Here is a 26,436-nt window from a genome sequence, read left to right as displayed (position 1 = left end):
GCGGGCGGCGCGCCCATTGGCCGGGCCTCGACGGCCGCGGCCGCCATTGGCTGCGCCTCAGGGGCAGCGCGCCATTGGCCCGGCCCAGACAAATTGCGCTTTGAACACCGGCGGCGGCGGCGGCGGCGGCGGGAGGGACGGGACGGGACGGGACGGGACGGGACGGGACGGGACGGGACGGGACAGGACAGGATAGGATAGGATAGGATAGGATAGGATAGGATAGGATAGGATAGGATAGGATAGGATAGGATAGGATAGGATAGGATACAGGGCTGGAGCGCGGGGAGCGCGGACGCTGGACAGCGCCGGTCGGACCGGTGATCTCGGCCGGGCCTCTCGGGCGGAGACTCAGTAGCGCCGCTGCCCCCGGCACACCCGCCGCAGTGCTGGGGGTACCAGTGGCACCGACGGCATGGCCGCTTCCCCCCTCGCCCACCCTGGAGAGGCCGCCGCAGCCCCTCGGGGGTGCGCACGTTCCTGCTCCCTTCAACTTCCCCACGAACGGCAGAGCAAAAGCAGCCGCCACTCCCACGGCCGCCCCCACCCTCCCGGCAATAGGGTACGGACAGAGGGGACCCACCCCCGGGGTCTCCATCTTCCCCACCTTTGGAAAAGCAGAGATGAGACACTGTTTGTGTTGATTTATTTATTAATTCGTAGTCTGATAGCTGGTGTACAGGGAAATGATCTATACATCAGGACCTAAGACAGGGAAATCCAAAAGGCTTGTTTCCATAACAATTAAAAAAAGAAAATAAAAGTAATTTTTTAAAACTTCTAAAAAGCTTCTAGTGTGCAGACTGCAGCATTCTCTAGGCTCAATGTTGGGTGCAGCCTCCCCCTACCAGCCCTACAAGCAATCTGAGCGCAAAGCAATGTCACTGCAGGTGCCTGGCACAGTTGCAGCACAGCACATTCCCTATGGCATACACAAGGCCAAAGCACTGGACCCACATACAACTCTAGGGTGATGCTACGGAGTCAGCTGTTGCAGTGGGTCTAGGGAGGTTATTGTACGCAGCAAGGGTGATGGACGGAGAGTCTGTGCCTATATGGCTCAACTTTGGGGTGGGGAAGGGACTGCTTTGCTCTCCAAGGCTAAGCTGGGTCAGTTGCTTCGCTGCAGCGAGGCTTATTCTTGGCCACAGGGCAGGCAGGAGCTCTCCCAGCAGATGCACGCCCACTGAAAGGCAGGGTTGCCCTGCCAAGGCCACCATCCCATGGCCTGAAGCTGGAGGTGCGCTTGTTCTGCACCTGGCCACAGAGAATAAACCCAGACTCTGCAAAGCAGGTCCATGGCCACTTCCAGGAGAAAGAGCAGGGGGTCCCCACATCACTGTGCTACAAAGGCCAGGTCCCCACATCAGTTAGGTAAAGGACAGGATCAGGGATGTAGGACCAAGTGCCGCTACCTGCACCCTGCGCTCCTGGGGTCAAGTATTACCACAGGTTCAATCTACTCCCTGACTCTGAGCTGCCTGGGCAGCTCTGCCCAGTGCTGCTCTCCTGCTAGAGCAGCTGGTCTGAGGTGGCCCCAGGGCTCAGGCTGCTGCCACAGCACATTCCACCTGGAGAAAACGCAGCCACCGGGGCAGCAGCCCCCACGTCTCTGGGATTGGTCCCGGGAGGGTCAGTATCCAGGGCTATAACCTCCCTTGCAGGGAGGCCAGGGTCCCTGCAAAGCCCTTGCCTGGGGTGCGTATTGCACGGCTGTTGGCTATTGCTAGCTCCCGGCTCATCTCCTGAGCAGATATTGTGCTGAGTAGAGCTAGGCACAACCCCATGTGTGGCACAAGCACTCCCTGCTCTCTCTCACTGCACATCCTCCCTGGGCCCCGAGCACCTCAACGCAGGCCTACAGCTTCAACCCAGCTGGAGCCAACGCAAACTGGGGCTGGACCATGGGCAGACCCATGGGACTGCACCTCTAGGCCCCGCCTCTTCAGGCCAGGAAGGGGCCAGGCTCAGGCAGAGGGGCACAGGACAGGGGCAGGCTGCTGCCCTCTCACTCCTATAGCCTTCCTGCTCCATTCACCAGAGCTGCTCACATATTCCAAAGGCTTTGCCCATCCTGCAGCCTGAAGAGGTATTTGAGAGCAGAGCTGTTAGTGCTTTGTACATACTGCTAGAGTGTCCCTAGGGGTTTGCATAGTATTTATTGGTTCATATACACAAGGCTGATTGCTGTACAGTTTACACTTTCAACATAAGCAACGAGCTCAGTGCTCAGCCCAGAGCTCTGCCCTGGTGGGAGACTTTGCACGTGCTAGGGAGAGGAAGGGCAGCCCTGCACCAGTCCCTCTGCCCAGGGCAGCTGTGCTCCCTGCAGCCTCCCTTTGCACCCTCTGTCCACTGCTGCCCTCCCCAAAACCCAACACTCACAGGGAGGGATGAAAAGCAAGTCCAGCAGAGGCAGCACAGGCATTTGTGGGGGGGCCAAGCACCTCTCCTTCCGTGGTGAGCAGTACCATGCTGTCCCAGCTTTCCTCTTGCAGCTGGAGCACAGACGTGGAGATGCATCTATGCACGCGATCACACAGAGGTGGAATCTCTTTCCCTCTCATCTTCTTCTACTCCAGCTCTTGCCTCCCAAAGGAGCTGAGAGCATGCCCCTGGTGCGTGGTGCTGTCTCTGGGCTCCTGGCAGCAGCGGGGCAGGGACGGAGGCCCCTCGTCAGTTTTAAGTACTGTAGCTCATGCGTCTTGCAGTCAGTCAGTCATGCGGATAGGACGGTAAGTATGTCTCATACAGAAATCATGCCATTAGCCTATAGAAACATGTACAGCCAGCCCTGCTCCCCTCCACTCTCTCCTCTCCTCTCCTCTCCTCTCCTCTCCTCTCCTCTCCTCTCCTCTCCTCTCCTCTCCTCTCCTCTCCTCTCCTCTCCTCTCCTCTCCTCTCCTCTCCTCTCCTCTCCTCTCCTCTCCTCTCTTCTCAGGTATGTGTCAGAACGTGTGTGAAGTTCAGTGGTTTGGTGTTGAGGTGTGATCCTGGAGAGACACAGAGAGACACAGGAATGGGGGTTACCAGGGGAATAGGGTTACCAGGCATTCATGGTGGCACATCCAGGATAAATGGTGGGGCAGCCAGGTACATGGCTGGGAAGTCCCTTCTGTACACTGTGCTTGTCCCACATGCACCCACTCTGCCAAGCAACCACACAACAAGTTTTGGGGGGTGTCACAGAGACAGTGACAGAGCACCACTAAGTGGCCTGCCTGGAGCTAGGAGCAATGACATCGATGGTATTGATGGCGCTGCCCCATCTGCAGACAGCAGCAAGCAGGGGCTGAGCTGCACCAACAGCAATGTGGCACTGGGAAGGAGCTGGGAGGACTGCTCTAGGTTCTGGGATGGAGGAGGCCAGCCTTGAGCCCTGTGCCTCAGCTAGGGTGACTGACTGCACCCGACTCTCCCAGCAGTGAGGAAGACCTTCCCCAGTGCACACCCTGGACCACTCTCACACAATGGAAAACTGCAAAAGCAAAGCAACAGGAGCAGTGCCCCAGAGAGAGGCAGAGCCAGGGACTGTCCAGGGAGTGGGGCAGGCAGAGGGGGACAGAGTTTGCACGAACATGTGCCCACAAGCATAAGCCTCTTGACTTTCGCACACCCACAGAGAGCTCACTAACAGAGTGGAGAGAAGAGAGAGGGAGGACAGAGCAAGCCATGCATGTACAGCAGAAGCCAGAGGACCAACTGCCCGTGCTTGGCAGCCTCCTACCAGGCTCAGGCAGTGCTGGGCAGCTGGGGAGCACACATGCAACACCTTTCCCCAGTGCTGCATTGTCAGCCCAGCAGTGAGTGTGCAGAGAAAAATGATGCAGCTGGGCTCAAGTGTGCTGTGCCAAGCACCCTGCCTTCAACCTGGTCTAGTCCCACTCCACAGGGAAGGCAGGAGGACCAGGGAATGCACAAGATTCAAGTGGTGATTCTGAGCTCAGTGGGGATCAGTGGAAAAAATGTCCTAGGTCAAAGGCAGGTGCCCTGTCATCAGCCCCTACAAGTGTCATGTTCCTGCACCCACCACTCCTGCATCCCTACTGCCCCGACATCCCCCAGCAGCACTCTGCCAAGGCCTGCCCTCATCCTGGCTTCAGTAGACCTCACTGCTATCCTCTCCATGGCTAGCAGAGGAAGCAGCTGCATCTCCCAGAACAGTGCTGTAAGCAGAGGAAGTAGATCATGGCCCCACAGAACCCTTCATCTGACCCACAGCTCTGCCAGTGCCCAGCTGCACCCCTTGGGAAGGGGACACCAAGGCACCAGCTCCACAAGGCTGCACAGTTAGTGCTCATGCATGAAGGGGGTGGTTCTGCTCAGATCCCAAGCAAATGCAACTTTTTTCCCTGGAGTGGCTTTGGACAAAGACCATCCCCCTGTCTGTAGCCCAGCATAACCAGGAGTAATAACTCTGTGGCCCTGTCACTGAGGACCATCACCCTGAGCACCCAGGATGCTGTCACTGCAGTAGCAACCCTTGCTACAGTGGCTGCAGTAGGGTGCTGTACACACAGCTGGCTGGAGCATCGCTGCAGACCAGGGCACCCTGTCCTCACAGCACCCAGGAGCAGGTTATCAGCAGGGGCACACTGCTGCCCACCCTCAGTCTTTTGCTGCAGCACAGCAAACCCTCTCTGCAGGCCGAGAGCTCGGCACAGCCCCGCCACACTTTCCCCAGGAGAATATGCATGACCAGCAGCTCAGTGCAGGCAGCAGCATGGAGAGCCAGGACAGAAGGAAGAGCAAAGGTAGGGTTACCTCAAAAGAGGCCATTTGAGGGGTCACTGCTTCCCCCTTTTCAGGCTGGCTCGTTTCACTATCTGAGCCCCCATCCTGCCCCCAGAGACCTCTGGTTTCGGGACACGCACTCGCACCTCCTCCTGAGGAAGCCGCAGGGGCAGGAAGCAGGACCACCCAGGAGAACAGACAGACATAGAGAAGAGGACAGGAGAGGGAAAGGCAGAGTCAGTTGGCAGGCAGAAAACACCAAGCAAGACTGGTGCAGTGGGCAAGATTTGCCCCTGGAAGTCTTAGAGGGGAAACAGGAGAGGAGAGCAGGGCAGAAGAAAGGACAGAGGGTGCCACAGTCCCAGAGCCTGAAAGTCCTGCAGAAGTCCTGAGAGTCCTGGGTGCTGGCCCAGGCAGGCTGCCTACAAGGCAGGGCTATGATCCACACTGTACCTTGGCGCCCAGACCATCCCGGTGCAAGATGGAATATTTCATGAAGTGATCATCCTCAGCCTCCAGGTCTTGGGGCTCCTGTAGGGAGCCCTCCAGAATCAGCTCCTCCTGTTCCTGCCTGTCACCCATGTCACCAGGGCCCAGCTGACGCACCACCTTCCGGATAATCTGTGGAGACCCACACAGCTGGGCGTCACAGCTAGCCCCAGGGCACCATAACTCCCTCCTCACCCAGTCTGGTCCTGAACTGCACGTGGTGTGCAGCCTCCGTCCCATGAGCTGGAGAAGTGCCGTGACTGTAACCGAAGACAGTGGGACGAAAAGGCCCTACATGGGCCCCTGGGCTACAGGGAGCAGCTGGGTGGAGGGGAGAAGAGAAAGGCTGCAGCATGCCCTTGCCCATATCTTGCCCCTGATTACTCACCTTCTTGGTGATGATATTGCCTTGATCATCTGTGAACTGCTCCTCAGTCACCTGCTCTCCAGGGAGATGAAGGGCTTCATTCCCCTGCAGGAACAGGAGGGAGATCAGGGCATTTGAGGGCGGTGGGGTGAGTTGTTTTGCAGGTAGAACAGTACACCTGACATGCACCCCACAGCCTCCGTCTCCCACCCTGCCCTGACCCTTCACTGCTTTCCTCCGCATCTGCCCTGGGGCTGGTCCCTCAGCTCCCCCGCTCGTTACCTTCACGAGGACGCGCCGGCGGACGACTCTGGCGGAGAGAGCCTCCTCGTCATCCGCCAGCCCCTGGCTCTCCCCGAGCTCCTTGTCCAGCTCACGATGGGCGTGTTTGAGCAGGAAGCGGACAGAGCCCCTGACGATGTGCATGACGTTCTGGCAGCTGACCAGGAAGAAGGCCAGAAGCACCAGAGCGATCAGCAGCTGGGCCAGGAAAGCCCACATCCTGCCTCCGCACGCACAGCTGCGCGTGTGCCCGCGGGTCTGAGCCCGCTGTCAGAACTCAGCCATGCTACCCGGCTGCATCGCGCCCTGCGGGTCTGCAGCCTGCCCACGCAGTGCCCCGGCTCTGCGGGAGCTGCTGTAACCTCAGCTGCCGCAGCTCTGCTGGCTGTGGGCGGCGAGAAGGGAGCGGGCAGGTGGGGCGTCCTTTGCAGTCACAGCTTCTCTCAAAGTCATGTGGCCAGGACAGATCTGTCCCTCTTCTCTGTCAGCTTGCCCAACAGCCTGTCCTCCTGACTACGGTGGGAGGGCAGCGTGCAGTCAGTCCTCTGTCACAGGACGAAGCCCTGGGCAAAAGCCAGGGCTTTGGGGTGTCATTGCAATCACTAGTGACTCAGGTAACGCACACGGCAGAGCTGAGCAGCCACCTCCAAGCATGGCCGTGCTGCCGGGATGGCTGTGCGTGCTCTGGCTGGGGAAAGGTGCTTGCCCTCACCTTGTACCTGCTGGCTCTGTGTGACCATGGCATCAAGCCCACCACCCAGCCTGGCCCCTAGACCAGCTCTATTTCTGGCTCCAGCAGGCTGTTGGGCTGGCAGCCAGGGCAGATACTCAATAAGGAAGAAGTCTGGGAGGGTGACTGGGTTATAAATGGAGAGCAAGAGCTCAGGTATCAAGCACAGCAGGCTATTCTGGGCTGAGAGGCACCCCCAGGGGCAGGAAGTGTGCCAGAAGACTTGAAGAGGTAGCACCTGGTCTGCCTGACTGGCCTTGCAGCAGACTCCAGAAAAGGCTGTCCATAGGGTCGCCACTTCCTGCAGGGCTGAGTCCCCTGCTCCTACCCTCACCTGCCCAAAGAAGCGGCTGTCGGCCTCCTCCTGCCAGCCGCCTGCGGGGTGCTGAGGCTGCCAGTCGCTGTCCTCTGCAGAGCTGATCCGCATCAGCTCCATGGCTGGCATCAGGACCTGCTCTTGCTCCTGGCCCTGTGCCCCGGAGGCTGTGGTGTGCGTTGGGAGCAGCCTTCGGGTGACTCCCTCCTGCCAGGAGCCCGGTGTCAGGTCCTGTAGGCAGGAGATAAAGGAGCCTTCTGCATTCCAGTCCCTCAGCCTGGGCACCGGAGAGGGACAAGGATAGGGAGAGAGAGACAGAGAGAGAGAGGCAGTCAGCTTTGCATGGAGTGCTGCACCCTGAGCACCAGCCGAGCTCCGGCAGGCACACCGGCGCAGCCTGCACCCCACAGGCGCTGGCTCCACTCCCCAGCTCACGGCACTGCTGGGCACCCGGCAGAAGCAGCACAAAACGCAGATGCACAAAAGGCACGGGCCAGCTCCACACCATGCTCCTTGCCCATCCCACAGCCTCACGGCTTGGCTGCCAGGATCTGAGGCAAGAGCATGCTGTGCTCTAATGGTCTAGTGTGGTCTAGCTCTAATGTGGTCTAATGCTGTGGAGCATTGCTGGGCGCCGCCAGGGACCTAATGGGTCCAGTGCCACTGGGAATGTGGAAGGAGGCAGCCCAGGTTAGGGTTAGCTCTGGTAAGTACGACCTACATGCAGGGCCTGGCTGACTGGGGTTCCTCCCAGGTGGTCTGCAAGGAGCCCTCCAGAGCATTGCCAGAAAGGCCCAACCATTGTTCTGTGTACTGCAGATGCCTGGGCTCCAGAGCTGGAGACCAGCAGAGAAGCAAGCAAAGCAGGGAGATTATTGCAGCTGGTCCAGCACAGGGCAGTAGCTGGCAAAGCAGTTGTGCTCCCCTACCACGGTCACCCTGGTGCCCCAGGCAGCAGTACCTGTCTGCACTCTTCTCCACAGCATGGCTAAAGGTAGGTGATGTCATGATCCTGGCTTGCACCTTCTGCTGAACTGAAACAAAAGAGACTTCACTCTCCGGGTCCTGCTCCCCAGTCCCTGGTTGATGATCACCAGATGGCATCTTCCCCTCTGGCCTCTGCCCCTCCTCCTGCTCTAGAAGGTCAATCAGGCCATTCATGGCATCTGAGTCCACTGTGTCATCCTCAACCAGGTCCATAGAGCCCATGTGGTCTGGGCCATGAGCATCTGCTAGAAGTTGCCCTGGGAACCGGCCTTCGCTTGTGGCATCGGAGTCCTCAGCCTTGCTGCACTCCAGAGAGGAGTCCTCAGCAGTCACCAGCGAGGGGGTGAGCCCCGAGGACCACACCTGCATGTCGGACATCTCCATCAGGGCATCCTGCTCAGTGGCAGCCATGGGGATAGCATCCATGATGGCCACCTCATTCCAGTACTGGTCGGCACGCAGCGGGGATGGCAGTGTGTAATGCAGGGAGGCAGGGGACAGCAGCTCGTCCTGCAGTGAAGCGTAACCTATATGGGCAGACAGAGGCATCATCTCCAGCAGCCATCTCACGCACGCACAAGCACAGTAGGGCAAAAGGGAACCAGCCTCTGGAAGGATGACTGCCCCAAGGACAGCAATGGTCATGCCATAGCCCCCTGTGGCCAGGTTGAGCAGGGCTGTGCTCACAGCAGCGGCTGCTTTCACATGGTCCCTGCAAATGCTGCCATGCCTCCCTTCAAGTCCTGGGGCTGGTTTGGGCAGGTCCTGTGGCTGCCTCCTTCCTGTGAGGAGGATTGGCCTGGTGTTCACACAATGCTCCATCCACTCTGCAGGACACAGTGCCCTCTTTGCTACCTTGCTCCATCAGACCCCTGGTCCCTGCCCACAGCCCCCATCCAGTACCAGCTGGCTGGCAGTTAGCCTGGAGTTCAAGTAGCCAAGTCTGGCAGGCACCAACTCTCAAAGCCAAACACTCTCCACAGCACAGAGGAGCAGGCTGGAAGTACCATGAGCAGAGAAGGATGGCCCCAGTACACACCATGCAATCCCAGGCTCTACAGGAGGCCTCACAACCCTGTTGGTGTCTCCAGGGCTACAGGCCATCGTTATGTCTCATCACCCAGGGCCACGTGCACAGCTCAGGCACATCCGTATGAACTACAACCAAGCCAGGCACTCCCACCCATGCAGGTGGCTTTGCTCAGCCTTCTTCAGCTCTGAGCCATTTTTTCACCCCTGGAGTTCAGCAGTGAACCTGTTCTGCTCCCCTGGCAGCCAGGGAATGCCAGCCACAGCCAAGGCACAGGGTTACAGCTGGGACCCTTGGCACAGAAAGGGCACCCATGGGCAGGTGCCTGGCCAGAGGCATGCAGTGCAGTGCCAGTGAGAGAAGGAGCCTGGGACTGTGCAGGAGGAGAAGGCCTGGGATGGCTGACTGCAAGCATGACAGCTGCAAGAGGGGCAGTCCCTGATGACATGCAGTCACTGGAGCAGGATGCAGCTCCCGGAGGGCTTAGCTGAGGTGGAGACAGTGGAGACAGGCAGTGGAAGAAGATGAGAGGAGAGGCCAGGATGAGCTCAGAGGAGAAAGGTGAAAAGAAGTGACCCACAGGAGTGCCCGCACCTGGCAGCACTAGGTGGCATGTTTGAGAAAACAGAACAAGAGACAGAGAGGGAGAGAGCGATGAGCCAGTGCTGCAGGGGCAGAGCCACAGTGCAGGGCTGTAGCAGCACAAAGCCCTGCCCCTGTCTGGTGTGCCGGCTCCCCAGCAGCATATGCCACAGCTGACTCCCCACATCCAGGCATATGCACATCCAGGCTGTGTCCCCACATCCAGGCACACCACCACAGCTGGACAGCCAGGACTCTGTGAGCTCCCTGGCTCAGCTTGCATAGCCAGAGGCACCTCTCACTGGCACATTGGGATAAGGAACACATGTCAATCCCACCTGGAGAATTTCTGAGAAAGCAGTATGGCAGAGCCAAGCTTTCAGCAGCATAAGCCCCAGTGAAGAGGCCACATCTGTCAGCAATGCCTTGTGCCCACTCAGTTCTCAGTGGGTGCAACCTGGTCAGGCAAGACACCAGCCCCAATCTCTGCACAGACTGTGCCCCCAGGGCCCTCCTGCATTCCCTGCCAGAAGCTGGGGCTCACCATTCATCTGGGATGGTGAGAGGGAGTAGTCTCTGTCCGTGTAGCGCCAACTTCCCTTCAGGCTGCGGCTCTGCCGACCAGAGCCCTCCAGCACGTTGACAATCTCGCCGCGGTCAATGTTCCTCAGTGCAGTGTACAGGTTCTCCACTGCAGGGGGAAGATGGTGTCAGCAAACTGGTCACTTGGGGAGACACAGCCATGCCCCAGACACGCTCCAGGTGGGCAGGGAAGGCAGATATGCATGAAACACCACTGTAAAGCCAGCCAGTGATCCTTGAAGATGCACACACTGCTCTGCACAGCTAGCCCTGCCACCTCTGTGCCTGTAAAAGGGCACCACAACTACTCACTCTTGACATTCTTGCCCTCACGGCTGGCCCAGAGGTTGAGTAAGGCTATGCTCTGCTCCAGAAGGGAATTGGGGTTCTCCACACGTATCCTGTTGATGTCATCCACCCCAAATTGCAGCTCACGTGCCAGCTCTGGGGAAAACACCACATCAGTATCAGACCCTCTGGTGCCCACCACAAGGCTAGGGACATTGTGAAGGGCTCAGCCAGGACCAGTGCAGAGACCCTCTGTTACATACAACTGAACACAGCAGAACATGCAGGAACAGGAGCTGGGATGGGGCAGAGGTTGAAGCCCCCCCTGCTCAGGCTGGCTGTGACCAGTGCAGTAGGGTCTCATGCTAAGGAGAAGTGTGGGCTCTGCCGTTGGGTGTGTGGCTGCAACGACCAGCAGCAATATGTACAACTCATAACAAAGCCCTAGCCTGCTACCCGTGCGTGTGAATATGTGCACAGCCGTGGGAAGGTTCACTTCAGTGCCCTGGAATGCTCACAGCAAGGGTGCAGTGCAAAGCAGTCACTACACCTGGCAGCACACTTCCAGCCTCCTTAAGTGTCAGCTTTCCGAGGAGTGTTGTGCATCCTCAGAACTGTCAGGTGTGGACTCACCGGCCCAGCTGAGGCCCAGCTGTTCTGCTATGTCAACCATCTTCTGGTCTGCCTTGTCTGTGCTGCTCAGAGAGCCTGGAGAAGAAAAGGGAGTCACAGCTTCAGCTGTGCAGGGCTCTGCACCAGAGTGGTGAGGGGAACGGGGTGCTGCCCGTGGGGGTCACACAGACCCGTAGGCACAGCACTGCCCTGCAGGCAGGACCAAGGAAACCTTCAGGGAAAGGGAAGTTGCCATGAGTGCGACTATGACAGGATCATCCCAGCCTTTCCACTGGCTTGGGCACCCCAAGTGCAGGTAGTGAGTGAGCTGGAATGGTCCTAGCAGGCTGCATACCAAAACTGGTCTCACTTAGAATGCTGTATCGCTCCCGCAGAGACAATGGTGTCAGTGTCCTCCTTCGCTCATCACTGCCACTTCCCTGTGAAAATGGTGACAAACCAAGGGGTCAGCAGCTTGAAAAGAGGGCAGCAGCTCTGCCCTGACACAACTGCTTCTCCTTCAGCTCCAGAATGGCATGACAAGGCCACATGGAGCAGGTGAAGAAGAAAGCTGACAGCAAGGGCCGTCCCCTGCACTTGGGAGAGGGATGGGCCCTCACTGCCCCCTACCAGAGTGCCAAAGAGCCTACACTGACCTTGGTGCAGGGTGGTATGCTGATGTTCAGGTGGCAGAGCACATGCTGGAGGTCCTCGTATTTCATGGCCTTACGCAAGAAAGACAGGGAGCCACTGGCTTCCCGGCTGCTGTCCCGGACCTGAGTGCCAGAGCCCAGTTAGGTGGCTTGGCACAAGCCAAGGGCCCTAACTGGTTGCCCAGTCCTGTACCCTGACATTACCTTGATGGGGATGACAAGACGATTCTCCCGGAAGGACTGGAAGAGGAAGGTGCGGGGCTGAGTGGCCTTCTTGACAGGCACCAGGTTCCCTGAGAGTTCAACGTGCAAAGGCATCCCCTCTACCACCTGGCAGGGAGCATAAAACATGCTCAGACCCTGTGCAGAGCTGCTTCTCCCGCTCCTGGACAGGGCAGCTAACCCTGACTCTCCTAGCCAGGCCGGGGCCAGGCCCTTCCACTGGCATCAGTCTCCCCTCACTTTGTCAGCCCTCTCCCTGCTGCCCTCCACACATGCTGCTGGGGACAAACCTCAATGTCCCTGCTGCGGGCCACCTCTGTGAAGTTCTCATGCTGCTCTAAAGTCTTGTCAACCTTGTCATCAGTCATGCAGTAGCAGCGCAGCCGGCCTTCTCGTGCATCATTCATCTTGGCAAACACCACGAATTTGGCCATGTAGGGCACGGCTGTCAGCTCCTTGTACAGCATCGTGGCAAAGTGCACAGCCTCAGCTGTGCGTGGGCAGTCGGCCAGCCAGAACCTGCAGGACATCTGGGTCGGGGTGCTGCTGGGCAGTGGCACCAGGGAGCTGCCCCCACCCCCCTCAACAGCCAACTGGACCTCAGAGGAAGCCCCAGGAGCTCTGGACACAGGTGTAGCCCCATCTGTGATGGGGACCCACCCAAGTATAAATAATGGCCTCCTTCCTTCTGCACACCCAGCTGTCATGAGTGTTTCCTGGTGTGTGCTCAGGCAGCACAGGGGTCTCAAGGCTAGAAGAAACCACCCTGCATGTAGGAATAGGGCAGCACAGCACCAGGGATAAGGGGCTTCTCCTGGCAAAGGCTGTACCAAGGCCCAAGGAGCACCAGATGTCCTCAGATGGGCACACGTTTGCCCAGGACTCACCTGGCAGACACATTGGTGGTAAAGTTAGCACACTCATTTTCATAGACCAGCTTTGTGGTGCCTGTTATGTCTTCCCACTGGGCTTGGGCTGTCCCTCCTGCAGCGGAAAGCAAGGGTCAGCATACTGTCTTTCCATAAGCCTGGGGTCTGCATCCCCTAGGCATTTGCTTTCTCCACAGCTGTGCCCTTTCCTGAGCTCCCTGGAGCTGCATCCCCCTGAGGCAGCCCAGCCCATCCCCATGGAGAGCACGCTCACAGCCTCACCGATCACACTGCAGAGCAGACGTAGGCTGGTGGTGTCACCCTCACCACTGTCTCGGGGATTGTCCTTCCAGGATGGTGGCAGTGGGATACGGAGGCCAATAGGGCGGTGGAACTTCCTCCGTCGTGGCTCCACTGTGACAATGGGGCTGAAGGTCGCTTGGTTCCCCAGCAGCTTAGTCACCAACTCATCAGGCACAGGCTGTGCCTGTGGGTAACACAGGGATGGGCATTAGGGATGGTTTTTCCTCAGGCTGGGGCACAGCCTGGGCTTGCTGCCCACCCCTGATTGCAGAAGCATGTCTGGGCCCCAGGCTGGGCTCTCTGGGGCTCACCTGCAGGGCCAGCCTCACTCTCTTGGTGACAGCAGTGTCTGGAAAGGTGGCCTGTACCATGGGCACCAGTGTGCTTTTCAAACAGCCTCCCTCAGGGCCAATCATGTCACAGTCCTGGCAAATCCGGGACATGACCACAAAGTAGAGAGGGAAGTCGGTGGTGATGATGCGGCAGACCCTCTTCTTATCCAGCTCCTCCTGGCTCTCCAGCTCTGCAAGGGCAGCACTGCCATCAGTGCTCATACACCAAGCATCTGGCTGTCCCTCAACACCCCTCCATGCTGCACTGACCACACCACTCAGCCCCATTCCACCACCCAGGCCACCACAGCCCTGCGTGCAGGGAGCTGTGAGGTGTGGAGCCCCTGCCTTCCTGGCACGCTCACCCTCGTCCATGCCATTGAGCAGCTGGTCCATGTAACTCTCCTCGTAGCGGTTGCGGTGCTCCTTCCAGACAGAGCCGTTCTCGCTGCGCAGCACTACCAGCTCACGGTCTCCACGTCCATACGAGGCAAAGTGTGGAATCTCCACAATGACAGGGCTGCAGATAGCAAAGGAAGGCCACTGGCACCCACAAACTGCACAAGGACACGCAGGCAGCAAGGTGGCCCTGGGCAGAGTGCCTGCCCATGCTGTGCAGCTGCTGGGGGAAGAAGGACTGCTGACCTCCCTCTCTCTGGGAAAGAGGGCTCTGCAGCTGGTGGAACAGGGCTGGCCAGGGCTTTTCTGCCACTGTTCTATTACTCTTGAATGACCCACCCCAGAAACATGCTGCACCCAACAAGAGGTGGGATTTCTCCTCTGCCAATCTCCAGAAGCAGAGATAGGCAGAGGTCTGGCCCTGGATGGTAAAGCCCTCCAGATGAGCCCAGATCTGTCCCCAGTCCTGAGGGATGTCCCTGGTGTGGGCAGCCCAATCTGCTCTTTTCCCAGCTGTGCTCACCTGAGGAACTGGGCACCAGCAGGCCCCAGAGCAATGATCCGACTACCCAGACCCTCCTCCTCAGCCAGTGGTGGGGGTGCAGGTAGCTTTTGGGGCTTCACCAGGCGGCAGGTAATGCGGGTCGGTGCAGCACAGGCACGGGGCGGGATGACCACACGCAGACCATGGTGCCGGCTGCCCCGCATGGAGCCACCACGGGCATCCACCATGAAGCTCACCAGGAACCTGGAGTGGACAGAGGCATGGGCACATGGGCACCTTGCAGCCAGCTTGTGAACAGAGTGTGCATGTGCTGCACAGGCTGGGCACTCACCCTGTGTGCACGGGGCTGGCCACTGGGCTGATGTTATCTGAGGTCTCAGTGGCAGGGCTGCTGGGGATCAGGGAGTCCTCGTCGAACTCCTTGGAGGGCTGTGTAAGGCAGGGAAGAGACCCCGTGGGCAAAGGGTCCTATCTGGGGGTGTTGAGCCTGCCCACCCTTACACAATCCTCGCTGGACAGTCCTGCACCACCAGGTCAATGCCCATTACCCATCCCACACTTGAGCTCTGTGAGGATGGGGGAGCTGCCCCGGCAGGGAATGCCTGGGGGAGGCCATGGCAGGCTGTATCTCATGCTCACCTCCTGTGGGGACACCGAGGGTGCATGCAGCAGACTGACTTGCTCAGCTTCTGTCTCCACAGGTCCTACCTGCTCAGTCTCCTCAGCTCTGGTCACCACAGTTTCAGGTGGGATGCAGGGGACCTGCAGGACAGCTGGAGACTCCACCCTGGCAGGAGAGGGTAGTGACAGCCACAGAACTGGCAGGGTCCCTCAGCCCCTGCCCATCCCCACAGAGTCCTGGGGCCGCTGGACAAAGGCAAACTAAGCAGCAGTCCCATGTCCTGGTGCAGGAACAGCACTGACCAGCTTTGCCTGCCATGGCAGCCAGTGAGGGCTCAGTGATCTATTCCTTGCCCGGAGTCTTATGTGCCCCACAAGAAGCCCAGCCCAGCACAAGGCTGTTCTGTGCCCTGTACCTGCTCCCTCCCCACCATACAGTGTCTCTTACGTTTGCTCCAGTGTCGTTGTGGTCATGAACTCCAGTATCTCCCTTTTGCCTTCCTGGTCTCTGAGATCAGGTGTCTTGGGCTTTGGTGCAATCAGCTCTTCCTCTGAAACCAAGAGCTGGCTCAGCAAGCAGAGGCAGATGGACAAGGGAACACAGATAACCAGCCTTTGCTCCCACCCCTCCTCAGGGCTGGAGCCAGGGCGCATCCCCGCTCCCACTGCTTGACACAGACACTTGGCCCCTGGGTCTCAGCCAGACACAGGGGGGGCTTTGCTGTCTGCCAGAATGGGTCTGCTGGCAGGGCAAGGCCCATGCCGCAGGCCAGCGGGACAGGAGCTGTGGGAGCCATCAGGAACTTCGGCTGCTCACTAACCTCTTTCTCACAGCACCAATCAGCACAGAGACTGCAGGGGACACCTTACACTTTGATGTCTGGGACAGGGACATAGGCACGACTGGGGGTGCAGGAGGCTGCCCTAACACTACACCCCACTGGAGGCACAGAGCTCTGCTAATGCTGACCACTGGTCCCATTAATACCTGCTAACTAGCTCATCAGGGTTTGGCTCTGGCCAGTGCCCTGTGGGAGGGTGTCCAGCACCTCCTGATCCAGAGAGAGTACCCCAGAGATGGGGAGGGGACCACAGAAGCACAGAGACCTTGAGCTCTCAGGTTAATCCCTGCTCTGGCCAGGATGGAATGGGGCAGTTGTGGAGGGGCACCAGTAGTTGTCACAGTACCAGGTTCCTCCACCTGCCATGGACAGGGCCTGGGTCTGACAAGGGAGTCAGGGTCCTCCTGAGTGGGAGGATGCCCATTCATGCAGTCACACCACAGCAAGCAGCACGGACATGGATTGGCAGGGCAGGATGGCAGGGCTGGTGCTGGAGAGCACCAGCCCAGCAGCAAGGCTCAGCAGATGGATATGGCGTGCGGATGCTTAGTGGCCATGGGGTGAAATGGGCCATTGAGCTGGGGCAGGGGGACATATTTCATACCCATTACTGTGACATGAGCAGTGCCTGCAAAGTAAGAAGAGGCAAAAGTGAGGTCTTGGTGGGAGGGCGCAGGAGCAAACCAGCTGCAGCTGGGCTGGGAGATGGTGCCCTCCAGCAGAGCAAGGCACAGTGGGGGCTCTGCATGCCCAAGGGCTCTCTGCACAGTCCCTGGGGCACAGGATCACAGAGATGTCCAGACTTTGTGTCCCTGCATAGTGCAGGGAAGCACACAAGCCAGGAGGTGCCACCTCAGGAGTCTGGTAGGCTTCCTTCGTCCCCTCTGCAAGACCACAGCAGGGCCCACACAGCTCCCCCACCCTGGGGGTGTCTCTGTTCCAGCAGGAACACCAGTGCCATCCCCATGACTGCTGCCTGCCACACTGACCCAGCTGGCAGATCTCTGGGATGGTGTGACCTGACTCCCGCCCCTCACCTTCATCCTCTGATACGTCCAGAATCTCATCTACAGTCTCTGGGAAGCTCATGCGGTGCTTGTCACCAACTGACTGTGGGAGCAGAGCAGAGTCAGAGGAGGCCAGCACTTTGCTGCACAGCTATCTGCAGCCCCCTCCTTACACCTGGGCTAGGCACCCAGCTGCAGACCTTTCCCAGGCTGCCCTCAGTCCCAGCCCTCCTCCACAGCATCCTGGTCCTAGTACCAGGGGCTCACCGGGATGTCGGTTTCCTCTGTGACAATCTTGAGCACATCTGTGACAGAAATGTAGCCGAGCCGCTTTGCAATGGCCAGGGGAGTGGTTCCATTCTGTGCACGGAGGAAAGACTGGGGCAGCAGCAGCCACAGGGCAGCCCAGGCAGCTGCCTGAGCTTGCCACAGGGTGGGGAGGTGCGGGCAAGCATTGTACTCACTGTGCTGATCTCATTGGGAGACGCACCATGCTTCAGCAGCAGTGTCACCACATCTGTGTGGCCCTGCTGTGCCGCTTGATGCAGGGGGGTGTAGCCCAGCTGCAGGGGAGGACAGAGGATGCTGCAATCAGTTCTGCAAGTCTGCTGCTCCAGAAATGCCCCCAGGTCTCACACACCGTGCTTCATGCCTGGAGCATGAGGACAGCTCCCCTTCCCCATCAACCTGCATGCTGTTGCCCATGGCAGAAGCATCCTTGGAGCACAGGACACCTCTGTACCTTAGTCTTGGCATTGACATCAGCTTGGTGCTGCAGCAAAAACTTCACCAGCTTGATGTTCCCATAATGGCTGGCCACATGCAGCGGGGTATAGCCCATCTGAAAGACAAGATCAGGTCTCAGTCTGTCCTTAGTGCTTACTGCCCTTCTGGCTTGGATATACTCATCCCACAGGCATGCCCCCATGCATGAAGGACGAGGCACACATGTGGGGGCTTCCCAAAAGCCCAAGACCAGAGCAGAGGGCTTCAAACCATGTGTACCTGTGGGTACAGAGGTGAGCTATAGGAGCAGGCAAGAATCACTCCTCCAGAAAGGTGGGGGGAAGTGGAGGAAGATTCCCCAAGACACAGGCAAAATGGTAAGGATGCCTGCTAGAGGGGAGTTTCTTGTACAAAGAAAAAGAAAAGAAATGCTCCTCCCTGAGCAGACCTAGAGGTAGTTCCCCCATGTGTTTCACCACAGCCATGGTCAATGCAGTACTTTACCCTGGTCATTGCATCCACCGTGACTCCATGTTTCACTAGAACATCAGCAACCAGCACATGCCCCTCTTGGGCCACAAGATGGAGAGGAGTCAGGCCACTCTGCAAAGAGAGGAGGTCTCGGCACAATGGCACTGCCATCACCACGGCTCCATCAGCAGAGACTCTGTCAGGTCTCCAGCTTGGCAAACTGACTGACACAGTGTCCTGCTGCCCAAACACAGGGAGGCACAGGGGCCTGGACCTCCATCCAGACTGCTGTTCTCTGCTGGCTTGTTTGCCTCCAGCCTGGCAGGATGCACTGGGACAACTTACCTTGTTGCCTAGGTTGCCATTGGCTTGTTTGGAGAAAAGCAGTGCCACCATGTCTGCATGCCCCTCCTGGGAAGCCAGGTGCAGGGGAGTGACTCCCTGCATAGACTCAGCATTTGCAGAAGCCCCATACTGCAGCAGGCTGCTGGCCACCTCCATCTGGTTTTGCTTGGCAGCGATGTGCAGGGGGGTGTACCCGTTCTGCAGGGGAGAGAGGCTCATTGCAGTGCTCAGCCCCGCCAAGCAGACCAGAAGGGACAGGAGGTGCCACCCTGCCTCTGCAGGCCAGCTCTGCCCTTCCTAGTTGCCTCCAGAGCCCAGGGATGCCCCCCACACCATCTCTCTGACAGCAACCAGCCCTGACATTGAGGCCACGTCCCACTCTTCCAGCCAAGTCAGCACGGGGGTTTCAAAGACCACCTGCTTCAGGTTTGACTGGTATGGGCTGTTCTGGAGTTTTCCACACATGAATTTCTGCAGCAGTATGCAGCCTCTGGGAGCTGCAAAAAGCTGGGGCAGACACAACTCCTGGAACGTGCCTGGCTGAGGTGTGGAGCTAAACTCCCAGTACACAGCATTAGTATTCAGGCAGAGACTGCAGGGCCTTGAGTCCTGCCTCTGCTGCCACGCTGCAGGAGCAGAGCAGCTGGCAGACACCCGCTGCCCAGGCTGACGTGCAGGCTGTTGGTGACGCAGGCCAACAGGGTGCTGGCACTGGTACCGGCTGCTCCCGGTGCCTGCCCAGCATGTCTGCCAGCAGCCTGCACAGTGGAGAGGAGAGTGCCAGATGGGGAGGGCTGGCACCACCAGCCATTTGGCTGTTTTCAGGATGCAGCTTTTGCAAACAACATGGAGAGCAAGACGCCTGCTGGTCTGCTCTGTGGGGAGATGCTCCCCATGCTCAGGCAGAGCCGGGCGACTCTCACAAGCTTATGGGTTTTCTGATTCACTGCTTCATAGCTGAATGCAAACATTTGCGTGTGGTTTCCCAAACTGCCAGACCGCAGCGCTGCTCTGCAGGACTTGCCATGGAAACACGTTCCCCACGCAGCAACCACCACGCTGCTAACAGGGACCATCCCTGACACAGCCTATCTGCTGGAACAGTACCACTGCCTGGCACCCTGCCTGCTCCGCGTGGTGTGAGGACAGGCAGGGATGAGCAGCAGACACGGAGAAAGGTTGGTGGTGATCAGACCGTTGTACATTCTCTGAGTGCCAGGGTTGAGGGGAAGCAGTGCTGGCCCCAGACTGGCAGGCACTGGACACACAACACCTCCCCACATCCCCAGGGAAACCCAGCCCAAACTTACCCAGGCCGAGTTGTGGGGGGAGCTCCCCTTGGGAAGCAGCAGCTTGACAATCTCCAGGTTGTTGTGGTGCACAGCCACATGCAGTGGAGTCAGGCCATTCTGCAGAGGGGGAGAGAGTACAAACGGGTGAGACAGAGCCTCTCCCCATACCAGACCACTCCTCCCACAGAAGCAGCACTCACCTTCCCTGCTGCATTGGGGTGAGCGTCATGTGCCAACAGCAACTCTGCCACATCCACCTTCCCATACTTGGCTGCAACGTGGAGAGGGGTAAATCCTTTCTGAGGAGAAAGGCAGCCCATCACAGGGTGGTAGAGATGAAGATAGTGTTGGCGCCTGCTGCAACACAGGAGGAGGCTGCCCCTCCTGTGACAGGGACACTGTGCCACCAGCCTGCTCAGCCTTGGCCCAGCTGGGTGACGCCTTTTGCAGCAGTGGATACAGCAGCCTACCTTGGTCATGCAGGTCTGTGAGGCTCCCTTCTCCAGCAGGGCCAGGGCTGTGTCCATGTGCCCCTCTCTGGCAGTGATGTGCAGGGGCGTGTGCCCTGCTGTGGTGGCCAGGTTGGGGTTGGCGTTGTTCTCCAAAAGGAGTTTGACCATGCCAGTGTGGCCGATGCGTGCAGCACAGTGCAGAGGAGTCTGGTCATCCTGTGAAGGTGGCAAAGAAGCTGTTTGGGCAGACCTGGACCAGTCCCTTCTTGCCATGCCAAAAGGGTCCCAGCCCTGCTACCACTGTTGCACAGCCCCTCGTAGGCTGTGCTCTGGGCGCGTGAGAGCGAAGAAACCAGCACCAGCTGTTCCCAGAGCTGATTATCACACAGGTTCTCTGTACCTACCTTGGCCTTAGCATTGGCTTTGGCTTTGTTCTGCAGCAGGTACTTTGCCACATCTGTGTGCCCAGCTCTGGCTGCCATGTGTAGGGGCGTCTCCACTTTCTGCACCAAAGACAAGATAAAGTGGTAAGGCCAAAGGAGGGAAAACACCTTCCTGCAGTCATTCCTCTGCTCCAAACAGAGGAGAGCAGTGCCTGAAACCCCTACTGGTTCTGTGTGCCAGCACAAAGCAGAGGGCACCAGGGACTGCTCGGGTGAACAGAGGGTGCAGGACCTGGGCAATTCTCACATCCCGCTGAACCCCAATTAGCTGAGCTCCCAAAGCCCCAACCAGGGTGGAACTCACCACGTTGGACACATTAGGAGAGGCTCCACGCTGCAGCAGAGTCTTGACAATGGGCAGATGCCCCATGAAGGCAGCCACATGCAGGGGCGTCAGGCCAGACTGTGAAGAGAAACGGATGGGACCAAGATGGGACTTACGGCCTTGCCAGTATCTCTTACTGTCCCCTCCTCCTTCTCCCCAGGGCAGGTCTCACCAGAGGCAAAATCTGAGTCCCCAGGCTGCTCCAGGAGCCTGGCAAGTGAGTGTGGGGGAAACACAGGGAGCTGCTGTCTCCCCTGCATCTCCCTGCCCTTTGGGGAGACGCTGCCTGAGTTCTGAGTGCAAAGGGCCAAGACCAAGAAAGGTCCCTGGGGTATGGCAGATGCAACAGGGACATCACATCCTGCCATGTTGTCCACTCTGTATGTGCAGAAGCAAGAGAGCTGAGGATGGGCTCAGCCCACCTACCTCTGTGACAGCATCAATGGAGGCACCTGTCTTCAACAGCAGCTCCATCACACGGATGTGGTTTTTCTTGCAGGCAATATGGAGGGGCGTGAAGCCATTCTGCAGACAGACAGATGGACAGTGATTTGCAGGAACAATCCCTCTCCCCTGGTCCAGCCCACCCACCCTTCCTCACCAAGGCTCGGGAGTTGGGCTTGGCCCCCTTCTCCACCAGCAGCTTGGCCACCCGGTGGTGTCCACAGTGTGCAGCCACATGCAGTGGCGTTAGGTGGTCCAGGGTGATGTCATCGATCTCAGCGCTGTACTGCAGGAGCAGGCGTACGCAGTCCAGGTGGTCACCCTGTGCTGCCATGTGGATCGGCGACAAGCCGTTCTGCAACCATGGAGCAGGGCCTCAGGGCTGGGCCAGGAGGGGGTCCAGGCATCCCACCCAGCCCCTGCCTTGCACCCCCAGACACTACTCTAGGGCAGAAGAGACAGCTTGTTCCCCAGGGTGCTACCAGAGAGGAGCCCCAAAGTCCCTCACTGAGACTTACAGGGGAGCAATGTCGAGTGGACAGAAGGGCCTGAAGAGCTGCTGCCATGGGGCAGACTGTACCCAGGCAACCCCCAAGACTGGTCCCTTTGAAAGATGAAGTCCTCAAGCAAAGGACTCCAGCTAGAGCCAAGTAGGGCAGGAAGCTTCTTACCCCTCAAAAAAAGCCCCAAGCCAGCCACGGGTGCCATCCAGCGCAACTGTGCACAGCTTGTCACCCCACTGTGCTGCCCTGGAACCTGGCACCAATCACAGCCCCACCAAGTCACTTGGGTACCTTGGTTTTGGCTTGAATGGGAGCCCCATGGTCCAGAAGGATCTCTGCAATTCTCACGTGTCCATTGCGCGCTGCACAATGGAGAGGGGTCAGCTCATCCTGGGAGGAGAGAAGGGTTCAAGGGCTCAGTATGGCATGGAAGGGCAGGGTTCCCTCAGGTAGAGGACTAACTTTGGACTTATTTGCAAAATGAGGCAAAACAAGGCAAAACTGAGCCTGGCCTCAGCTCCCAGGGCACACTTTCGTAGCCATGCTCTCCTCTCACCTCGACACGTGCCAGCAAAACACCTGGTCCATCCCCTTAGTGCACCAGAGACCTTCCCTCACATTTCCAGCAAGACGTTTACAGGGTAAGCACTGGGCAGAAGGAGCTCAGGGAGGGAGATGGCCCATGTAAAGATGGGCTGTGTTCAGAAGTGCTCTCACCTTGGTCCTTGTCTCTATCTGGGCTCCGCGGTCCAGCAGCAGCCGTACCATGATGATGTTGCCCCGGCGGGAAGCTATGTGCAGGGGAGTGATCCCATTCTGCCAGGAGGAACGACAGTCTGTCAGAAGGAGCAGCCCCTCCTCTTTCAAGGAGGCAAGGGACAAGCAAAGGAGAGAGGACAGGGAGAGCTACATCTCTGCCCAGGGACAGTGCAGGGGAGCAGCTTGTTTAACAGGGCTATGAGAAAGGGCTGTGCAGCTAAAGGCTGCAGACAGAAGCTACACAAAGCTTGCAGGAAAGCACCAGCTCATGGATTGGGCTGCACCCATAGGTGGGTCTGGAAGAGGCATCCTAACTGCAGGTTCTATGAGCTCTGCCCTGCAGCAACAGCAACAGCTTTCCCTCAGCCTGGACACAAGGTCCCTGAGAGCTTTCGGGGATGCACGGCTGCTTCTGACAGAAGGGAGACATAGCAGAAAAGGCCCATGCTGGTTATTATTTGCAACTCCCTGTGCATCCGTGCTACTTTCTGCATGGTCCCACCTCACCAGCATACCCTGGCAGCTGCTGCTGCACCCTACATGGATAGAAGGCAGAGCATCCTCCTCTGCTGCTGGAGCAGCACAAGCTCCAGTAGCTTCCCACTCTGCACTCACCTGGGGTGTGAAGTTGACACTGGCTCCACGGTTCAGCAGTAACTGGGCCACACTGAGATTCTCATAGTGGGCTGCAATGTGCAAAGGGGTGAATCCAGTCTAGGGAAAGAAGGAGGGATCAGCCCAGCCAGACACATGCTCCCTGATGAAACTACAGATAAATACAGCATACCAAGCTGCTGTTCTCCCTGGGGATGTGGGGAAGCTCCCAGAGACAGCATAGGAAAACCACACACCTTGGAGAGGACATCAGCATTGGGGTCATTCTGCAGCAGCACGGCTGCTGTGCGAGTGTCATCATTGCGGGCTGCAATGTGCAGGGCAGGCAGACGGACCTTACCCTTTGTCCCATAGTTGATAAGGTGAGCAACCACATTCTCATGTCCTTGCTGGAGAGCCACAGCTAGTGGAGTGAAGCCATCCTGCCAAGGAGAGGGAGAGAATCAAGGAACCATGGCAGGACCCAGCACACCCCTCAGTAGCCCCCACCAGCAGGGCCACAGGCTCCTCCCCAAGGATCTCACCTCTGTGGCTACATTCTGGTTGGCTCCATTTTCCAGCAAGAACTTCACAACTTCCAGGTGGTTCTCCTGCGCTGCCATGTAGAGAGGTGTGAAGCCTTTCTGCAAATACAGGGCCATGCACATCAACACAACTCTTCCTTGTGTTTCTCAAGTTCTTTTAAGACCTACACCCCATCAACACCCACACTCCCAGGTCAGTGAACAGGGGCAGAAGCATCCATTGTGGGTGTGAAAAAGAAAATAAAACCTGGCAACAGTGGAACAATCACAGAGAGCTGGAGCCCAAGGCTCCACATACCCAGAAAAAAACAGGCAGTGCTTTGTAAGAGTCAACCCAGGAGACACTGCCTTCTGCACACTGCCAGTATTGTCCCTAGCTTCAGGGATAATTCTCCTATCAGGCAAAATCTGAAGAGCTTTCAGCCCTACCAGGCCCAAGGAAGAGAGAGCGAAGGAAGCACAGTGTGTGTAACTGCAGGGGTTGCTGGACATCTCAAAGCTTTGCCAGGGAGGCATCAGCCATGAGTCCTCCCAGGATAAGTTCAGCATGCTTGTGTGTGCTGACAGGGACTCCCTCAGCAGAGAGACCATGCAGGTCTCCCCATGTGCCTCAAGACTCTCACCACATCATTTGTCTCTTTTCAGGAGCCTGGCAGAGCAGTCCTTGTTCCTGAACAGCACTAGAGGGAAACTGCAAAGGGCTGCTGAAGTGCCCATGCTGGGCATTGTTCCCACCATGAGGACACCACCAATCACACGTGATGGGTGCCTTTCCCATTTCAGACCAGGTCATCCTACCTGGGACTGTGCATTGACGTTGGCCCCATAGTTCACCAGCTCCCGGACCACGTCCTGTTGTCCAGCCAAGGCAGCAATGTGCAGGGCTGTGTTTCCCTTCTGAAAGACATCACAGGACAGTGCTCAGGGGCTGAAGCAACCCAGGATGCCAGGGTAAGATGGGCCTGACATGTGCTAACAGGCACGCAACCAGAGCAGTTGGCCAGGAAAACCTTTAGAAGGCCATGCAGCTCTCACTCCATGTTCCATCCCTGCTGTAGACCAACCAGCCACCCTTCCCATTTGCTGGCCAGGGAAGAGAGTGATTTCATCTCTCCCATGAAGTTACTGGCAGCAGAAGCTGTATGCACTGCCAGGCGCTGTGCATCTCCAGCACTGAGAGATGAGGAGGGGAGGGAGGATGGGGGAGCTGAGCTGGCAAAACTGCAGTGTGCACCCTGGTAGCCAAGGCATCCCAGCAGATCTAAGGGATGATGAGCACGCTGGAAAATGCACACACAGGCTCTTCCGACTTGTGCCTTTGGGTGGTGTGGCAGAATGCCAGACTGCTCTGTGTCCAGAACCCTGCGAGAGCACCGAGGAGGTGGCAACTGAGGCCTCCTCCTGTTCTTGCAGCCCTTCAGCCAGTGCTGGAGGCTGCTCATTTGTCCGCCCTGCTTGCTTGTGCTGTTGTCTTGCTTGTCATCAAGTGAGAACCACACCTGCTGTGGTGATGCATGAGAGAACAAGATGTTATTTATGGAGCCCCAGAGCTCTCCGGGCTTGTGACAATTGTATCAAGGCCATCTCAGAGCTGGAACGTGCAGGGGCTGCCCTGGGGCAGCATGGGCAAACCTGAGCCAGCAGCCCGCGCCAGGAGGAGATGTTAGTAAGACAGCACTAGCACGTGTTGTGGTTTATGTTACTCCCCTCTGAAGTCCACCATGGCCCCCACAGGGGAGAGGCACCTCCCACCCACATAGAGATGCCAAGCCTGTGCTAAAACCAGAGCCTGATCCCAGGTCCCAGCCCAGCAGCGCCGTCACTGTCTCTCTGGGGGCTGACAGCAAACAGTATGATCACTGCTCAGCTACTGCTGGTGTGTCTGGCAGCAATGGCAGGGTGCAGAGCTGTGACCAGTGTGGCCAGACTTCCTTGTCCTTACCTTGGTCGTTGTCTCCAAAACTATCTCCTTGTGCAGCAGCTCCACCACCATTTTCACATGGCCCTCCTTGGAGGCCAGGTGCAAGGCGTTCAGCCCATTCTGGAGGAAGCAAAGGTGGGAAAGGGGAATTAGTCATCATCTGGGAATGGAGCTCTCTGGGGAGCACCCTACTCTGAGCTCCTGTGCAGACATGACTGCGGGCACTTGGCCCATGCTGGAGAAAGTCCAGGCTGGTGGGGGCAGGAGCAATTGCTTTGTCCTTGAGCTCTGCATTGATATCCAGCACACAAGCCATGGTGCCACAAACAGCTACATGCTGCCAGGAAAACTTCACACAACCGACTGCTGACTTGCTGACTAATGCTGGAGGTTTCTCCATGAGCAAAACATGCAGCCCATGTAGGCGATTTCCTACGGATGGGTGGTACCACAGCCCAGTGTTTATGTGCTTGAGGCACAGGGGCTGCTTCAGTTCTCCCTGCGCGTGGCACATCCCTCATGTCAACTCCTGTCTTTGCTCACGTGACTTTCCATGGGGTGCCCCTCCTCACAGTCAGGTTTTTCACACCTAAAGCACAGAGCTGAGCCTTGTGCACAGCCCAGAGCAAGGATGCACCACAACTGCTGTGTAAGTGCACATACAAACCTTAAACTGTAACATTTACACAGATATACGTGCAGTGAGAAGCCCTGCTTGGGACAATGATTTTATCAAGCAGCAGCCAAATTTAATTCACAGTAGTCTGTGAGCTTCCAGGTCAAAAGCTGTCTTCTCCCTGGCTTTCAGACTGCCCACCAACACCCCATCCTGCAGCCTGTGGTGGGCTTTGCTCTCCCAGAGTT

The 26,436-nt window shown here is 57.8% G+C and overlaps 1 protein-coding gene across 16 annotated transcripts in view; it reads right to left on the bottom strand.

Moving 5' to 3' along the window:
* Positions 1 to 2,867: 2,867 nt before the first annotated feature.
* The window catches only part of ANK1 (ankyrin 1), a 53,661-nt gene continuing 30,092 nt past the window's right edge, over positions 2,868 to 26,436 (bottom strand). For 3 of the 16 annotated variants that reach the window (XM_019291216.3, XM_039564296.1, XM_039564301.1), the window contains 43 exons: positions 25,594 to 25,692; positions 24,450 to 24,548; positions 23,652 to 23,750; positions 23,364 to 23,549; positions 23,128 to 23,226; positions 22,471 to 22,569; positions 22,045 to 22,143; positions 21,408 to 21,605; positions 21,233 to 21,331; positions 20,786 to 20,884; positions 20,443 to 20,541; positions 20,057 to 20,254; positions 19,787 to 19,885; positions 19,605 to 19,703; positions 18,295 to 18,492; positions 17,983 to 18,081; positions 17,495 to 17,593; positions 17,217 to 17,315; positions 17,020 to 17,112; positions 16,783 to 16,855; positions 16,350 to 16,373; positions 15,352 to 15,454; positions 14,922 to 15,069; positions 14,614 to 14,711; positions 14,301 to 14,525; positions 13,744 to 13,898; positions 13,358 to 13,569; positions 13,026 to 13,230; positions 12,762 to 12,858; positions 12,165 to 12,393; positions 11,857 to 11,982; positions 11,656 to 11,775; positions 11,355 to 11,439; positions 11,021 to 11,095; positions 10,412 to 10,543; positions 10,062 to 10,208; positions 9,530 to 9,538; positions 7,880 to 8,432; positions 6,937 to 7,195; positions 5,612 to 5,695; positions 5,188 to 5,355; positions 4,765 to 4,886; positions 2,889 to 2,993 (listed from right to left, as the gene is read on the bottom strand). In XM_019291216.3, coding sequence (XP_019146761.2) covers positions 4,788 to 4,886; positions 5,188 to 5,355; positions 5,612 to 5,695; positions 6,937 to 7,195; positions 7,880 to 8,432; positions 9,530 to 9,538; positions 10,062 to 10,208; positions 10,412 to 10,543; positions 11,021 to 11,095; positions 11,355 to 11,439; positions 11,656 to 11,775; positions 11,857 to 11,982; positions 12,165 to 12,393; positions 12,762 to 12,858; positions 13,026 to 13,230; positions 13,358 to 13,569; positions 13,744 to 13,898; positions 14,301 to 14,525; positions 14,614 to 14,711; positions 14,922 to 15,069; positions 15,352 to 15,454; positions 16,350 to 16,373; positions 16,783 to 16,855; positions 17,020 to 17,112; positions 17,217 to 17,315; positions 17,495 to 17,593; positions 17,983 to 18,081; positions 18,295 to 18,492; positions 19,605 to 19,703; positions 19,787 to 19,885; positions 20,057 to 20,254; positions 20,443 to 20,541; positions 20,786 to 20,884; positions 21,233 to 21,331; positions 21,408 to 21,605; positions 22,045 to 22,143; positions 22,471 to 22,569; positions 23,128 to 23,226; positions 23,364 to 23,549; positions 23,652 to 23,750; positions 24,450 to 24,548; positions 25,594 to 25,692 — 5,685 coding nt within the window. In that variant the 3' untranslated portion in view covers positions 2,889 to 2,993; positions 4,765 to 4,787. The other 13 variants (XM_039564295.1, XM_039564300.1, XM_039564293.1 and 10 more) reach the window with 12 other exon arrangements.

The sequence above is a fragment of the Corvus cornix genome, chromosome 22, assembly GCF_000738735.6.
Source record: "Corvus cornix cornix isolate S_Up_H32 chromosome 22, ASM73873v5, whole genome shotgun sequence".
Taxonomy (NCBI): Eukaryota; Metazoa; Chordata; class Aves; order Passeriformes; family Corvidae; genus Corvus; species Corvus cornix.
The sequence above is the reverse complement of the archived record's forward strand: the minus strand, read 5'-3'. Positions and strand labels throughout refer to the sequence as shown.